The sequence below is a fragment of the Vulpes vulpes genome, chromosome 2, assembly GCF_048418805.1.
Source record: "Vulpes vulpes isolate BD-2025 chromosome 2, VulVul3, whole genome shotgun sequence".
Classification (NCBI taxonomy): Eukaryota; Metazoa; Chordata; class Mammalia; order Carnivora; family Canidae; genus Vulpes; species Vulpes vulpes.
Genome location: NC_132781.1, coordinates 104,760,361 through 104,778,296, shown reverse-complemented (window position 1 = coordinate 104,778,296; position 17,936 = coordinate 104,760,361). Strand labels below are relative to the sequence as shown.

Below are 17,936 nucleotides of genomic sequence, written 5' to 3'. Positions count from 1 at the left end.
TAGTTAAAACAATTTTGAACATAAAAATTTAAGGATGGGGGTAGAAGGTGGAGGCAGAGAGAAATGTGAGCTCCCTAAAATGGCCAAAGTTGTCCCGAGGTGACTGCAGCATATAGTGGAACCACAAAAAGTCAGCAATTCCCAGTCTGATTTTACTATTTAATTCCCCAACAGTCTAAAAGCAGTTGCTGCTCTCCTGGGACACAGGAGAAAGGCAAATGGTAGGTATCCGTCCTACTAAGAGAAAAAACAAAAATCGGATTACTAGACTCTGGAGACAAGGCCAAAGGTAGAGCCCCCAGAATCCATCTGATTTCAAGGATATGTTCTGACCTCAAGGATTTGCAGATTAATTTTCTGGGAGACTTTGGTGGTTAGCACAAGCTAGAGCAATCACAGATGAAACCAGAGAAGCCTAGGTAATAAGAAAACCAAGGAATGTGAAATTCTTCTCAGAATAAAGGAAGAAGAAAGAAGACAAGGCATGGTGACTCCAAGAGAGGAGAAAGTTGTCAAAAGCTGCAGAAGCTCCTGTGTCAGGGTAACGAGTGTCCCCCAGAAGTCACATCCACCTGGAATCTGTGAATGTGACCTTATTTAGATACACGGTCTTTGCAGACGTTACAAGCTTACATGAGGTCACATTGGATTAGAGTGGCTCATAGGAAGAGGGAAACCTGGACACAGACACACAGAAGGAGGAAGGCCACTGAGGATGGAGATCGAGATTGGAATTATGCTTCTAGAAGCCAAAGAAAGCCAAGGATTGCCAGAAACCAGCAGAAGCTAGAAGAGGTGAGAGAAAGTTCTTCCCTAGAGCCTTTGGAGGAATGGCCCTGCTGACACCAGAATTTTGGACTTCTAGCCTTCAGAACTTTGAAAATAAATTTTTGTCTTAAGCCACCCTGTTTGTGGTATTTTTGTTACAGCAGCCCTAGGGAAGCTAATCTACCCTCATTGTTTTCTTTATAGACAGGGTGGCCAAACTTGAAGACAGGAACAAAACTATAGCCACTCTGAGTGTAATATCTGAAGGAGTAAGGGTTTGTAAGCTCTCCCCACTCCTCATGTTAATTGCTTCCTATTTATCACATTGAGGTTGAGATAATGGTTGGTTAAGGTTAGAAGATAGAGTTGGTTTCAGTCTGTTTGGGCTGCTATAACAAAATACCACAGACTGAGCAGCTTGTACACATCAGGAATTTATTTCTCAAAATTCTGACAGCTGGAGAACTGAGCTCAGGGTGCCCACATGACTGGGTGGAGACCTTCTTCTGGATCACAGACCTCATATGGCAGAGCGATCTCTCTGGGGCTTCTTTTATAAAGGGCCTAATCTCAGAGCCCCCAGGACTTCATTACCTCCCAAAAGCCCCATCACCTCCCAAAAGCCCACATCCTAATACCATCACCTTCGAGGTTAGATTCAACACGAACATTAGACTCTGCAAAGTCTACTATTGAGAAAGCTACAGACTTAGGGCTCAGTAGCACAATAGAAGAAACACAAACCCAAGAACTAAGGATAAAGATTTTCAGCACTGAGTAACCAGTAAGAGTTTTAAAAGTTTCCTCTTAAAAAAAAAAAAGTTTCCTCTTCTAGGAGGACCTCATCCCAGGTCCAGACTTTGAGATAATCACTTGTCTGACTGATGTCCATACAGCACTGGATATGGAGTAGAGTCATTTGTTTTCAATGGTAGGGACAAAAAAAAAAAAAAAAAGAATGAATCAGGCCTTACCATGAAGTTAGTGACTTGGAAAATAGAGGTGAAGAGCTCAAAATCAGTTCTGTCCATAGTTACAAAATGACTTTTAAGTGATTATATAAGATGTCATGGAAATATTCAAAATTAAGATTATCATAGTTCTCTCTGAGATATCCTGAAGCTGACTATTGACGTTATTTCACCTTAGTACCCCATTAAAGAGAAATGAACCCAATGGAACCATAGCTGGGGACTTTTCATATAGTTTAAATTTTAATTTCCTGTATGTGAAAGGATAATAATATTTCATTTTGATCCAGAGAAGTACAGCCAATCACATCATCTTTTCATTTTGATTAACTATGTCCTTTCTCGGCCTCATCTACTCACTCTGGCCAAATTAAACAGTGATTCCTCAGTGACAATTCTCTGCTTACAATTCAGAAGAAGTCAATCACTCAATCTCTTTCTCTTATGAATTTTTAAGTTAGCAAAGATTTCTGAACAAAACATATAAAAATAGTATAAAAATATCTTCTAAGGAAATGAGATGAGACCAAGGCAACTAGACTAATTTCTCCCAAAAAATACATGTGTAGTCCTGCCTAAGGCTACTAAAGCACTTTTATGAAATCACCCAAACAGGCAAAGACTGAGAAAATGTGTTCTCTTGATATTATTTCCAAGTTCAACACTCACACTTCTATTTAAAAGTATTCATTCTAATCCTACTTTCTTTTGATTTAATTGTTTTGGCCTGCAGTATCCTTATAGGGAAAGGCTCGAGAACCTCCCTGCATGGCTCTGCAGCACACCCCACTGCTGTTTCCTTCCCTCTCCCTCCCCAACCCGCCCCCCCCACACACCTTTCATCCACAGCCAGGGTGCTTCATCTCAACAAATGGACAGATGTGTGAGGGAGCACGTTGCAATGCTCATGTCCTCTAACCATCCAAGCTCTGTCCATGCCTGAGCCACAGGATCATTTTCTGTGGTGAGACCAGGGGTGTAGGCTGCTCTCAGGGCAAACACTGCAGGCATCTAGCCAGCAAGGTCATTTCCTTGAACCAGGGCAAAACTTTCTGGGGCTGGGCTCCTAATTTAACCCAATCAAGTGCTCCACTCTATTGTTGACCTCCACTCAAGCCAGTCCATTTTGGGAGCAACTATCCCGTCACTCTTCACTGCAACAAAACTCCTGTAAACTAGTTTGGGTAACAGATTAGACGATCTCAGTGGTCTATTCCAGATCAGAAGCATAGGATTCCATCAACCCTATGTAGCATCTCCAAAGGAAGAGCACTTTATAAATGAGGAACAAAACAAATTCTGTGTGGAAGGACAAATAACATCAGCTATTTTGAACAAATCATTTGCTAAGTCTTGTGCTTTTTCCCATTACTGCTACTTGAACCTAAAAAAGAAGGAATTGTGTAATTCAGTGGGGAGACCTTAGAAACAGAATAGTATTTACTTGGGAAAGATGGCATATGTTCATTTTCAAATATCCATTATCCTCAGTGGGAATTTAGTTACATAATCCCCTGCTATAAACTCTGACCATCTCTGCATTGCAGTATAGATTAGTCTCTTTTGCAATTAAAAGTGTGGGGAAAACTTACTTGCTTTTGGGCAGAGTGCAGCTCTTTCAAACATAGGCTTTGGAGTTCTACACCACACGTTGGTTTTGTGTCCTGATTCTATCACTTGCTGAATTTCTAAGTTTAAGGTTACTTAACTTCTCTAAGACTCCTTCCTCAGTGTTCTTGTCTGTAATGTGGGGATGATGATGCTTTATTCAGAGCATTATTGGACAAAACATGAGACAATATTTAAAGAACTAACCAAAGGGCTCAATGCATGTATCATTTTCTAAAAAGATGATAATATCAACATTTTCAAAATAACACCAAACATTTTAAAAATAATTATTTGGTCCAGTAATAATAAATGAGATGTCAATTAACTTAATGCACCAAGCATTTAAATCATATTTTCATTTACTCCATATTTAGTGATGTGGTTTATTTTTATCATAATTACTATCTTAAAATAAATTTAAAGTTACATTTAAGTACTAAAATCTATATTATTTAGCTTGTAAATTGTAGGTATAACTAGGAGAAAAAAATCAGGGACAAATGTATTAATGTCATTACATATACAGAGAATATAAAATTCTGTTAAACCTTCTAGATGTAGTTACCCTCCTACCTCAGAGATCCATTCTTTGCTGTGTGAGTCAATGCCACTGAAGCTGGCATTAGTTTCTCTGAGTACATAGTGGCACACAAATAAAACAAGTCCTTGAATAAATAATGTCACAGACAAATACGGCAATATTTAAATAAATGCTCAAAAAGGGAAGCCTCTGGGGACAAAAATTAGTGTTCCACATTGAACACTATGTTTGTTCTGTGTTGGTTTAGTCATTTTTGGCTGCCACAAAATTTGAAACTGTTAAAAAAAAAAGTGTGGTTTCTTTTTTCATGTTGTATGAAGAAGTGTGGAATCCCCTGGAAAGTATGTGCAATATCTATCAGAGATGTTGTTGCTAGGGAATAAGGACACAAACAGAAGATTTCAAGAAAGCCCTTCATTTGGTCCAAAGCTCAAGGACTATTACAAATTGTGTAATATATGATTTGGGAAGGTCATGGTTGTTTGGGAGTTATTATTTTTTTCTTTTTATAACTGTTTCAAAGAGTAGCAATGGAAACTGAACTTTTTCAAACAGTAGCAACATGGGAATTGGGACGCAAGTCTCCTAAAAGGCCCTCACTGGTTGCAAGACTTAGAGCCAACGTTAAATGAAGATCAACTGTGTGTATGTGTACTTTCTGTTGTCAAGGAGGCAAATAATGTCAGAATTTAGCTTTTCCACTCATTTTGAAAGGTCTGCATATGTTTATTGCTGCCTCTGATTACTTGAACCTTGCTGGAAAAGTTCTAAAGCCAATGCAGAAAGAGGTGCATGATTTTCTTGGTAAATTATCAACCCAACTTTACAAATATTAGTTAATTTATTAATAGATTATTTAAAATTGCATCATCCATTAAGAGCTTCTTTGCAAAAAAGATACAAGTGAGGGACACCTGGATGGCTCAGCAGTTGAGCGTCTGCCTTCAGTTCAGGGCGTGATCCCAGAATCTGGGATCGAGTCCCACATCGGGCTCCCTGCGAGGAGCCCGCTTCTCTCTCTGCCTGTCTCTGTGTGTGTGTGTGTGTGTCTCTCATGAATAAATAAATAAAATATTAAAAAAAGATACAAGTGAGAATTTGCAATAAATAAAAATTAGACACAGTATCACAATGCAGAAATCAATGCTTTGGCTCTACATGAAGACTGTGCTCATTCAGGCTCCATGCCCAAATGTTTGCTGTATCACAAAGACAAAAGTTCAAAATAATAAAATAGGTTGAAGTGGCCAGGATAAGCAGGATAGGATATAACATGTATAAATGTGAAAGAAAGCCTAGTCAGTGTTTAGGGAAATAACTTTTAACTTAAGCAGAACTAACGTTTCTTAAAAGCTTCTCTTTCACTAAAATTTCTACCCAAACAGGACAGGATTTCTTGATCTTATATCACACTAAAGAATAAAACAATCACAGGAGTATGTTTTTACCCAGTTGTCTTTACCAAGAGATTGCTTACCGACTTACTGAACAGAGGGCACATTCTTGATTGTCAATGAGGCTATTTTAAAGGCAGACTGGGACAGGTGTTTTAACACTCTTCTCTCTGCGACATTATATCTATCACCGCCTAGCAGGAAGTGACTATGAAAGCAATTCGTCACCAGCAGGAGAACGGCCTCTGTCTGACATGGGGACCAGACGGTGTGATTCACATCCCGGCCTTGTGAGCGTGCTCTGGATCTTTGCTGACCACAATTCATAAAATCACTTTCACTGCAAACATCATACCTCCAGATGGTTGTGAATTTTTGCAACGTGCAGAGGCAAGGTTCAGGACAGACAACAGGAAATAAAACCCAAGTTCTTCCAATGGCTCTGACCAATTAATCTCTGATCACCTCTCCTGCCGCAATTTCCTCATTCCTTGGAGTTCAGTGTTTCCCAACGGTTTTGGTCATGATTGACTTTCTGGGGAACCTTCCTGGATATTTTTTCCCAAGTTCTCTCCCACGGGATGCTAACATTATACATATACTATATGTCACGTATGATACATATCTGTGCTTTATTCATTAAGTACAAGATATTTTTTTCACTCTCCTAAGAACTAATTTTCATGCCCTTGGGGTTGACATTGAGAACATGTGCTTCAGCTGAAATCCTTGCTCATTACAAAACTTTGGTGCCATCCCAAACCTCCCTGCTTCTACCTAGAAATGTCTCTCTCTCCCAGATATTTGTCTGACTGATCCGTTTTTGTTCCTTCTTTAAAACCCAGCTCAAGTATCAAAGCTGTTTGGAGAGACCCTCAAAGTCCCTCAGGCTATCCTCCTTCTCTTCCGCTCCCACAGCATCACAGATTATGGATTTATTTCTACAGTTGGTTTATTTGTCTGTTTCTTCTACTAGATAACTAACGCAATAAAGTCAAGAATGCTGTCTCCTTCTCGTTTATGGGCTGAGTTTTCTCCTCTAAAATTCATATATTGATGCCCTAAGCCCCAGTACCTAGCATGTGACTATATTTGGACATAGGGCCATTAGATAGGTGATTAAATCAAAACGAGGTCCCTAGGATGGGCCCTGATCCAATCTGGCTGGTGCCCTTGCATGAAGAGGAAATTGGGATATGTGAAGAGATACCAGAATGTGTGCTCACAGAGGAAAGTTCATGCGAGGACATACAACAGAAAGGGTGCCCTCTGCAAGCAACCAGAGAGGCCTCCGGAGAAACCAAACTTGCCAATACCTTGATCTTGGACTCCAGGCCTCCAGAACAAGGAGAAATAAATTTCTGCTGATTGAGCCACCCAGCCTATTGTCTGTTCTTATGGCTACCAGAGCAAACTGATATACTCTCTATATTCTCAACACCAAGCCCAGAACCCAGTAGTGGAAAAATATATATGCTGGTTGGTTGGTAGGTTGAATGAATGAAAAACATGTTCTTGATAAATTCCTACTTCCAGAGGCTATGTGCAATCACTATAACATGATGAACACTTGCAAGCAATCTGTTCTTTGGAGAGCAAGCCCAGATCTCCCTAAAGAGCAAGTTTATCCACCCTCCCACCCAAAGAGGGATGACCCAGCATTCACATATGAGGCAAATACATAATGTTATTACAAAAGATAAAACCTTTGTCCTCCAAGGGTGAACCTCTCAGAAATCCCAGTACACACAGTCTAAGTCACAAAAGAAATAAAAATTACCAATAAGAAGGAATTCCCCTGAAAGAGCAAAAGTAAACAAAGACTACTGAGAAGACCATGGGGGCGGGGGGAAGAAAAGTAGAGGGAAGGTCTAAGAGAAACATTGCTGACCCCATGGAGGTCCTTTGCCAGAGCTCTAAAAATATATTTTCTAAAAGCCCTTTCATACAGTGCTACATGTCCTTAAGTACTCAAGGAGGCATCGGCTCCTGTTCAAACCAAGCCAGCTATGGAGGATCTCCATAAGGTTTTATAAATGGTCTCCCTGGCCGATTTCCCTCAAGGCTTGAGAAATCTCGTTAATGGCTAAAAAGAAGGTAAAATGGAACCAGACCCCATTCAAGAGGCTGATGTCATGTATCTTCCCAAAGAAAAGGCCACACTTTCCTTTGTGAAAACCCAGGGTGACATCACCTCCCGATCACATGCCACTTAGCCCTTCCCCTGCTATTCCCAGCTGAAGGGTTCTCTCCCTTTGCAAATGTCACTCTTTCACTCACAAAGCTCCTTGACCTTGTTTGTATGCTGGGTCCCACTGCCTGTGAAAGAGAGGGCCTCTGGGGGGGAAGGCCAGCAGAGGCGAGGGGTGTGCACAGCCAGCTGCGGGGGCGGGGGGGGGGGGGGGGGGGCGGGGAGGGCTTCTATTCACACAGTTTGCAGAGAGTTCTATATTCCCGTCACCAACCCAGATGGAGGCCCCCGAGGCCGAATTCAGCCCCTGGACAATGCTGTCAACACTGAATACTGTGAACCGTTTAGCCAGGCAGGGCAACTGTGGCTATTTCTTTTCTTTCCAGAGTGGGATTCTCTTTGATGGTTTGCATAAAGGCGAGGCAGTGCAGTTTAATCTCACATCTACAGAGCTTCTTTAAAAATGGGCCCACAAATAAAGGCTGATTGTACATCCATGTTCTCAAAGCAAATAGAAGATTTGTGCAGTTGACAAAGAAGCACATTTTGAAAACAGGCTTATTTATTAATTGGCAAAATAAATGAAGTGTGGGGTGGGGAGAGGGAGATTGTCCCTCAGTAGAGATGCTCAAGAAATGATGCCAGCTTGGATTCTGAATTCTCAGTGAAGAGCTTTTGGAGTTCTTATTGCACACTTCGGAAAAGAGTTAGGGGGCAGGGGGCGGGGGGGCAGGGGATGAGTGTCTGAGATATCTCAAATGAAAAGAGGCTAGAGGTTTAAAGGCACTTCCTTCCAGCCGGGGAAGGAAAAGCAACATCACTGCAAGGGGCAGACAGGGTGTCCTGGGCCCTGGCCTGTGATCCTCACCCAAAGACAGGTCTGGAGGGTCTGTGCAGAGACAAGCTTCTTGAAACCACTTCACCTCCACATGCGCGTGTGCACAGGCTTGTGTACTCAACAATATGCCTATTATACTATAACACTGAGACTAGTTTTTCAATGTGTTTTGGATTTTGTATTTGTTTGCTTTGTATTTATTTGTATTTTGTGCTTTAGTGTGTAATTCGAATCCCGTGGCATGCCAGGTTGCTTCAGTGCTTCCAGGTCCTACTAGTACTCCTCTCCTTAAAATCTCAAGGATTTACATGAAAGAGAGGGTGTGGCCCCTATCCCTGCCTGTGCCCCTAACTGCAAGGGACTTGAGTGACCAGAATGCTCTGGCTATAGCTCAGCTCTCCAGCCCCTCTGGCACTCCTCCGTTTGACCTTGGACACCAGCCACCCTGGGTTTAGGGTGCCTCACACATAGCCTGCTTTCTCCTACTATTTTTCTACTGGGAATCCTTCTCCTTCTCCTATTGGCCTATGTAATTCCCTGTTACTCTTAGATTTTTAGTTCACAGGCCGAAAATTCTCATCCTCATGCAGGACTTCTCTGACCTCCCATCTAGATCAAATTCTCTTTTATGCGTTCCTGTGGCCATTAGCACACTTTTTATTTTATGTTGATTTGTGAGTGTATTGCTTGGTGGCTACTTCTCACAGATACCTGTAGCTCTATGAAACCAGGAACCAGGCCTGTGGGTGAGACTCACACCCTGCCTCCAGCCTGAGCACAGTACCTGGCCCAAAATAGCTTCTGTGGGATGAACACACGGGTGACTGTGAATCAGATTTATATCTTCTGTCCATCTCTGCTGGGTAAGAAGCAGGAGAACCTTTCCCATCAAAGACCTCTTCCCTGACCCTAGTCTATTCTGTTGGCCCCTCTTCTCAGGCTACCTCAAGTTAAAGATCAAGTTAAAATGCAGAGTAGAAACTCTATGTACATGTAGCATTGTTTAACTATAGAATATGATAGTTAATTTTGCACAAATCTAGACCCCTCACAATCTCCTTCCAGAAGGTTCTTCCCAAGTGTAATTTAGATACAGTGGGCAGCACAGAGTAAAAAAAAAAAAAAAAAAAAAAAAAAATCAGCTCTGTCCCAGCTGGCGAAATTTTGTTGTACGACTCAGATTCCAAGCTTAGCAAGCTTTCAGCAATTGGGAGAAAGTTGTGAAATAGTAAACAGGAAAAGAGAATAGACAGTGTCTTTGACCCTCCCAAAGAAAGACTGATTCCAAATAGAACTGGTAGAAAAAAATTCTCCCCAAAAAGCCACTCTGAGCTTTCAGCAGAGGATTCAAACACATCTCGCATGTTGGTTGGGAGAATCCGGTGATATGGTAATCCAGTGTAGCCCATAATGACCATGAAATTGTCCTCTTCAGTGTGGGCTCGTAAGGGGGGTAGCTAGAACAGCCTGGGAGGCTTCAACGCACCACCAACGCAGGTGGACACAACGCACCAAGGAGAAGGGTATAGGGAGCAACAGAAAAAAATCACTGCTCCTAGATGCTTGGTAGAATTACTCGGGGAGATTTTTTTAATTAGCAATTGTCAAGGTCTCACCGAGGACAAACTGAATCCTATCTCTGAAACTTGAAACCTGGGCATGGATTCTCTCTACAACTCCCAGCAATTCCAATGTGTATCAAGGGCTGAGGATGCTTCCCTAGGCCCTGAGCCTGCGCCTCCTGGTTAGCATTTCTTTCTTTCCACTCTTCCATCTCAGGAAAGTGCTCTCCCCTTTGGATCTCTGAAGCACTAAGGTTACTAGCTGGTATCCTCCTGACACTGAGAGACGGAGGATATTATTCTGCTGTTAGTACAGGGAGCCCTTGGAGCACCCTAGAAGCTTTCTCTAGTCTCTAGGGATGCTGTCTTTCTACCATTTTATGTCTCCAGACTTAACATCTGCTCTTGCCTTCCTCCTCAAAGTATGGTCTATAGAGTAGAGACGCCAGCATTACCCAGGAGCTTTTTAGAGATTCATTTAGGATTCGTGGGCCTTACCTCAGCCCACGAATGCATAAAATGCATCAGACTTTGCATTTTAACAAGATTTTCAGTGATTCACATGCACACAAAAGTCTGAGAAACGTTGTCCTGGAAAAATCCACAGCCCTTGAAAATCTGGGTCATTTCTCAAGATGCTCCTGTTTCTGCAAGGTTTTCTTTCCACACTCTTCTCTAGTTGCCTTAGAATCATGCCATTTCTGAATCACAGAATACTAGAGATGGACTGTATTACACAGATAGATCAATCCAGTCCCTTCACTTAACAGGTCAATAAATTCACATTTCAAGGTTAAATCTATCCACTCAGTGAAGAGAACAGGCCAGAACTCTCACAGACTTAATTATCCTAGCTTGTTCACTTTGGGAATTTATAATCTGTATTTCAAGCTATAAGTAGCTCTGTGGATTACCACTGAATATTTTTAAATACTGAAAGCCCCATACTTGTATTTGAACAGAAATACACCCAGTCTCCAGTTCATATTAGCAGGACATCTAGAATTCTTAAGTATACAATAAGGGCATTCACTTCTGAATAGTGCTAAGATTCATATAATAAATGGACTATGATTTCAACAAGCCTCCAGAGTCAACCACAATACATATTTATGTGTGCTCACCTTGGGCTCACTCCTGACTTTGACAGTAGGGTAACCACTCAGGTGTCTGTGTGATTCCTGGTATAATTTTGCAATTCCACTTCTCTTTCAAATTGATTGAAACATACCACTGAAGACCTTGGTTGAGAATTGCCACTATAATATTCACAAGGACTGTGTTTTTTAGGTGTGGGAATCACTCGAGGAGAGTGGTTCTCAATCTTTAATCGCCAGGGAGACTAGTTAAGAGACCAATCATCAGGCTTCCATAGGTCCGGGATGGGGCCCAGAAATTTGCACTTTTAATAAGTGCCAGGTGATGTTGATGTTGCTCTTCACCAGATTTTGAGAATCCCTTCTCTGGGGCCTACTTTTTTTAGACTGGGCCGCATGAGGTCAATTTACAAGTTTCAGAACTCTTGTTACACATGAATTTTCATTCTCAGAGGGATGATTTATCCCTATCTGCTTTCTGCACCACCAGTTCATAGGTGGGTGCTGACATGCCCCCAACTCTTTTTGGCAGGTACAAGACATGCCCTGGCTCAGTGTGAGCTCTCTACTCCTGCTGCCCTCTCAGCCCAAGGTTTCCCCTGCCCCTTCTTTCTTGAAGCGTATCTCATCCTTGCCCTTTTACTCCTACCTCTGCCATTCCTCTTCTGCTAATGTCAGAATAAGCTTTGAATCTCATTCTATTCCACTCCCCCCAGGAGACTCCAGTGCCACCTGGCAATTTGCTTGCCACACCCAGGTATAGGTCTTGAGACCAAGAGAAATTTCACTCTGCTCCCCTCTTTTCTCTTCAGCAATTTATCGTTGCAATGACTTTAGCAGCAATCTAGGTCTTGTCCTCTCTTAACCCTACCACAATTAACTCTCCCAGAGCCACCAGTATCTGAGGAAACGTTCCAAGGTTTAGCATCGGATTACTACCCAGGTTCCATTATTCATGGGTGGTGCTGTTTCCAAAGAGAGAATGGAGACAGGGATAATTCTTTGTCGAATAGCAACTATCAAATACAACTAAGATCAGCACAGGGCTTACCATGAATGAACCACTGCATTTGAAATCCTTTCTCCTGGTGACCAACACCATCGGTGTAGAAGAGCACCTGAAGCTTGGAGCCTGTGGTGCTCCCTGTAGGCGGCATATCTGCTCCACAGTAGCGCCCCATCCGCCTGGGGCCGTCATAGAGCTGAAATCAAGGAGAAACTTCCTAAGAAATTTCACATGGTTTGTCAGATGGGAAAAAGCAAAGTCTGTTCATGCAGCAAAAGCTACTCCTTGGCTGAAAGGTTAAGGGTAAATCTGCTGAGGTGGTTTGAGCAAAGGAGCCTTACGTAAGAATTAAAATAGATGATTATATATAGAGAGTTTTATGGGCGATTCCTAAGCCCAATAAATCTGGAAATCCAAATATTAACGTTGGGTTTTAGGTCAACCTAGCAAGTTCCCTCGAAAGTAAGAACCAGGCACAGAATAAGGAAATGGTGGGCCAGATGAGATGAGCTCACAATTAATGAAACCTGAGAGATGCTCAGTGACTAGCAGTCTTACAATTGTAAGAGGAATATATTTTTAAATAAATACTAACTATAAAAATTTCAGCATTTTAGAAAGCTGTGTAAAAGGTAAATATAAAAATTAATCCCACTGAGGATAACTACTCTTAAAAATTTTGTTAATACCAGAAATTTCTCTTGCCAATGTTTTTTCACTTGTTTATATAGGTACATATACATGTGTCCAGGTGTATATGTGTGTGTATGATATCAGGCTACACGATTGTGTTCCCAGTTTTTCCCTAAGCATGTCACTCAGTAGTCTAGGTAAACATTTTTTTTTTTAAAGATTTTATTTATTTATTCTTGAGAGACACAGAGAGAGGCAGAGACACAGGCAGAGGAAGAAGCAGGCTCCATGCAGGGAGCCCAATGCAGGACTAGATACCAGGACCCCAGGATCACGCCCTAGGCCGAAGCCTGGGGCCAAACCGCTGAGCCACGCAGAGATCCCCCTAGATAAACATTTTTAATGGCAAAAAAAATGCTATCAATACTCTGTTGTAGTTCATTTAGGACATTTCCACTTTTTTTTTTTTTTGCCAATATGAGTATTTATTTGATATTTTGAATGTCCCTCAAAAAAGATTCCTGTAAAGGGAATGAATCAGAGAGTATAATCTTTCATGGCTCTTGATATATATCATTAAATCTCTTACCAGAAAGTTTATATCAACATATCCCCCACTAGCAGCTCACTGAAATGGTTCTTGTAGGGGACTTTGGCAATTACGACTACTATTATGGTTAAAGCTGATGCTGACAGGGAAAATCTGTTTGATTTTGTAATTGTCTTAATTTATGTTACTTTGAGGTTGAAGGTTTTTCACGCTTATCGGGCATTTATATTTCTTCCCTTGAAACTTTTCTGCTGAGGTCTTTGCCCACTTTCCCACTGAGCTATTTGTGCATCCTGTTGCGTACCCTTTATGGGCCTCATTTGCTGATTTCATCAGCTACATACCTCTAAACTAAAAAAAAAAAATAAAATAAATAAAAATTTAAAAAAACGCTTCTCTGCCATATCTCTTCAATCAGGAAAGATAATGACAATCCAAAAAGATTGGCTCCTAGTGACTCAAACCATTGTATTTTCTTTTAATCCACTAATATCTACATTACTGTCTACTTTGTTCTAGTTACCTTGGAATGAACTGTCCATCACAACAAAATTGAAAATATTTGGTTGTTGGCCTATGGATTTCCTTGATTATTCTCTTATAGAGTATACATATGTAAGAACGTGTGTGTATGCTTGCATCTGTCTGTAAGTAAATGTATAATCTGGATTCAATACATTCCAAATTGACAAAATTATCATTATTTTTTGAAGATTTATTTTAAAGAGAGAGAGAGCTCCACAGGTGATAGGCATGTGGGGCGGAGCAGAGTCCCCACTGAGCATGGATTCCCCTCCCCCCCCTACTCAGGACAGGATCCCACCACCCTGAGATCATGACCTGAGCAGAAATCAGGAGGTGGACACTTAAACAACCAAGCCACCCAGGTCCCCTGAGCAAACTACTTTTATTTACTGAAATGTTATGATATAAAATCAATGTTTGAAACACATTGATTGGAACATGGAATAGTTTATCACCAAATTCTACAATGCACCCCCAGGGAGTAATCCCAATAGCTAGTCATAAATTAGTTTTCCTTTGAAACCCCTCAGCTTTTTACTTGTGCTTCTTTTGTAAAAATGGTCACATTCCCTTGTATTCTAGTTATGGGCATGTGTGTCCTATCTCCCTGACAGACTATGAGTTTTCTTAGAGCCCAGACCCCCTCTCCTAGTCTCCTGTCTCATTCAGGCTTAGCTGGGGGCAGATTCCCAGTACATCTTCAATGAATGAACACAATAGTTTCCCCCACAACTGCATTGATTTCAATGGGATTTAATCTGCACTATTACTTGAATCCTGCATAGTTAGATACATATTAGGGTTTTTCAGTCCTAAATTTCAGTGCGTTTCTTTTAGGCAACAAAGAGTGTGGCTTCTTTGTGGCTGCTTTCTAGAAGGGGCAGCCAGGGTCTTGTTCAAGGCCATAACAAATTAGAGATTTCTAAATCTCTGCCTGTCTCTTGAGCTCTCAAAACTAGCTGCTCATCAGGCACCCATGTTTATGATATTTGGAGGATGGTCAGCAGAGATTTACAGAGAGACACTCAGAAGTCTGTTATATAACTCACCCTTAGTAAACCTAAGCATTTTAAGCAAGTGAATCAAGATGAAGTTTATTTTTCAGGCTTATCACTTCAGCTTCCTTTTGATTTGTCTACTATTGTGCTGCTTTGGCTAGGTATATTTATTAGCAAGCATCTGTCTAGATAGTTGACAGAAGCCAAGATGAGGGAGCAAAAATGAGAGAAAGAATAAAGCAACACATAAAAAGAACGGGACAACAAAAAGTCCTTCACTTTTCTTGGCAGGTCCCCCCATCTAATGCAGGAGGCGGAGGTGGGGGCGGAGGTCTATGCTCCACTCTGTTTCCTTCTAAATTACTGCTTCGCTGTTGCTTATTTATCCCAGCTTCAGAGTTTTTATTAAATGCAGTGTACCAATTCCAACCCAAAAGTAATTAATACAAAAATAAACATACTGTTCCCAAGCAGAGGTATAATAAGCAAGAAACACTCTACTATTTCCACTCCAGAAGGCTCATTCTTAACTTTGGGTTGTAGTTCAGTGACAAAACTTTAATCATTTCATCTTTATGCAACAAAACATGAGGTAAGATTTCTCTGTAGCCATAATCGCTCTGAGCTGGGTGGATCTTCTGAAATGATTGCAGTGACATTTTGAGGTACTGTAGTTTAGATTCCATACCAGGTCATAAGCAGTACAGTATTTTTGCCTCCCCAGTTCAGCAAGATTAAGAAACTGACATTTTCACATGACTTGGAGGGGATTTTTTTTTCTTCCTTCCGGATAGGATTACGTCATTGAAGGAGAGCCCCTGAATCCCGGGTCAGTTGTTCTTAAATAACACATTGTGAATGGGATGGGGGCGGGGTAGGGGCAAGGGAGAGGGTTTGGGGGGGGAACACTGATGAATGCCAATTAGTTTCTTTTTGCCTTTGGAGGGGAGAGAGTGATGCATTGAAATAAAGATCAAGTAGACATTGATGAAAACGCTTAAATATGTCAAATAAATGAATGAATGAATTAGTGTAGAACAAAACCTCCACACAAAAACACCCCAACCCCCAATTTTATGTCCTTCTGAAGTTTACACTTAATTAAATCAGTTTTTTTTTGTTTATATTCACACAGATGGCTAACGTCACCTCTACAATTCGTTGCCGCGTAAATTTACCACACAAAAAGGAACAGTCATTTTTCAAAGTACACAAATACTGGTTGCCATGGAAACCAGTAGGTGCCTGCTGCTCCTGATTCTGTTTTCAGAGCAGAATGCTAACCACAGGACGTTCCAGCTGTGACTCACTGCAACTGCTGGCAAGCATGCTGGCTTGGTCCTGCTAAGGGTATGATTTCCCTGCTTTTAGAAAGCCTAACGAGCCACTCGGTCTGAACAATGTTTGAGCTTAGAATAAAGTCCACAGAAGAAAACTAGTAGAAATGAAAAAAAAGAGAGATTGAGATTCTCACTTTAAATACGCAGATCTAATTTGTATAACTGTATTGAGAAGTTGTTTTCTTAAAATATCTGAAATGCTTCCACTTTCAGGTTGGCCATGAAATGTATCTTCAAGTATAAATATGTTGTATACCTACAACCTCCAGTGTAGAAGCCTTTCAGTTCTTCTCTGAAGGAAACTAGTCATTTAGGATTGATGTGGCTTTAGGTCCCCCTACCTGCACTCCACTCTGAAATATCTCAACCACTCTTAAGACACTCAAAGAGGAAGGAAATCTCTTGCCTAAGCCACATTTACCAATTTCTATCTACTTCCTTTGCAAGGGTTTCATAATTTGGCACATGAATTGTCTATTAGGCCATTAGTGACTTCAGACTCCATATGAAATGATCCGTGGACCCCTTCTAACTATTAAGAACCATGCATAAAGTCAGAAGATACAAAACTGAAGATATATTACTGACAAAGTTGATTTTTTCTAAGAGTTAGGGTTTAGGAATCACTGAAACTCAGGCCTGGAGGAACCCAGAGTTAGCTAATGTGTACCTTCAATGAGAATCAACTTTATGAACTGCAATAACACTCACAAACAGAAATGTGCTTTGCAAGTGCTTCTTTGCTGCTAAATTGTTCTATGATTTTGAAAATTCATGCTTTTTTTGAAAGTATAATTGTTTCATATATATATGAGCATAGGATATATAGATGACTTCATCCATTTTAGAATTACAGGAACAACTAAAACTCAGCCCTCTCTCTTTTGATTGACATCTAATTCATACTTTTTATAATTCATACTTTTTCTTATTTCCTTGAAATTTTTCTGAAGTAAAATTTTTATATGGATGACTAATTTAAGAATTAAATACAGTCCAAATAGAGAAATAAAATCAAGAGTCTCTTTGAGGTGATATTATTAAAATATGGAGAAACTTCAGGAAAAAATTTTGGTCTATTTTCTATTATAAATCTTTAAAAACTTTAAACAAAAAGGTTACCCTTTAGAGTTTAACTTGTATTGAAATAATTCACCTGCCTTGAAGGAAAATTCTAGATGTAGAAGAGAATCTGTCAATATTTATAGAGAATGAAAATTCTAGTCAATGTAAAAATCATAGGTAAAATTTCTGAGAACTATATTCAGTGAGTTGTATAGATTAGCTTCATGAAGCCAGTGTTACTAACAGGTTATATTTAACTGCAAGAGGAAAGTAATTTCATTGTAAGAGCATACTAGAGTGTATTAATTGTGATCAGGCTGTAGATATACAGCCCAATCCAGCTCTAAATTTTGCTTAGAATATAATCTCATGAAAATTATTTACCCTTTCTTAGCCAAAATGTCTTTATAAATTTGCTATCATAACAGTACCTATAAGGTTGTTGTAAACAGCAAATGAGACAGACCACGTAATAGGATACGTGTGAGCCCTGGCATATGGAATGTGCTTAAAATGTTATTTTAACTCATGGTCAGAAGCAAAGGGAACCAACTTTTTTTCCAAAGAAACCACTCTAGAAATAGCTTTGAGAGAAAAAAACGATGGGTATAGAGAACTGGAGCTGACTCATGTAAAACATTTCACAGAAATCATTCCTGACAGATGAGACAGGGAAGCAGTGAATCAATGAATCACTTGTGAAGAGATAGATGCCCATTACTTATAGCGTGTTGCTATGACAATGTGGTTATGTGTGGACACTGGGGCCATCCCCAATATGTGGAGAGCATAGCCCAGAGCAAACCATCCTGTGGGGAGAATGTAAGTATGATGTCCATGTTGGGG

At 40.5% G+C, this 17,936-nt stretch overlaps 1 protein-coding gene across 1 annotated transcript in view; it reads right to left on the bottom strand.

Annotated features, from left to right (window-relative positions):
- CUBN (cubilin) overlaps positions 1-17,936 on the bottom strand; it is a 256,413-nt gene that overhangs the window by 153,340 nt on the left and 85,137 nt on the right. The window contains exon 28 of the mRNA XM_026016002.2: positions 12,025-12,175. Coding sequence (XP_025871787.2) covers positions 12,025-12,175 — 151 coding nt within the window. The remainder of the gene's footprint in view (positions 1-12,024; positions 12,176-17,936) is intronic.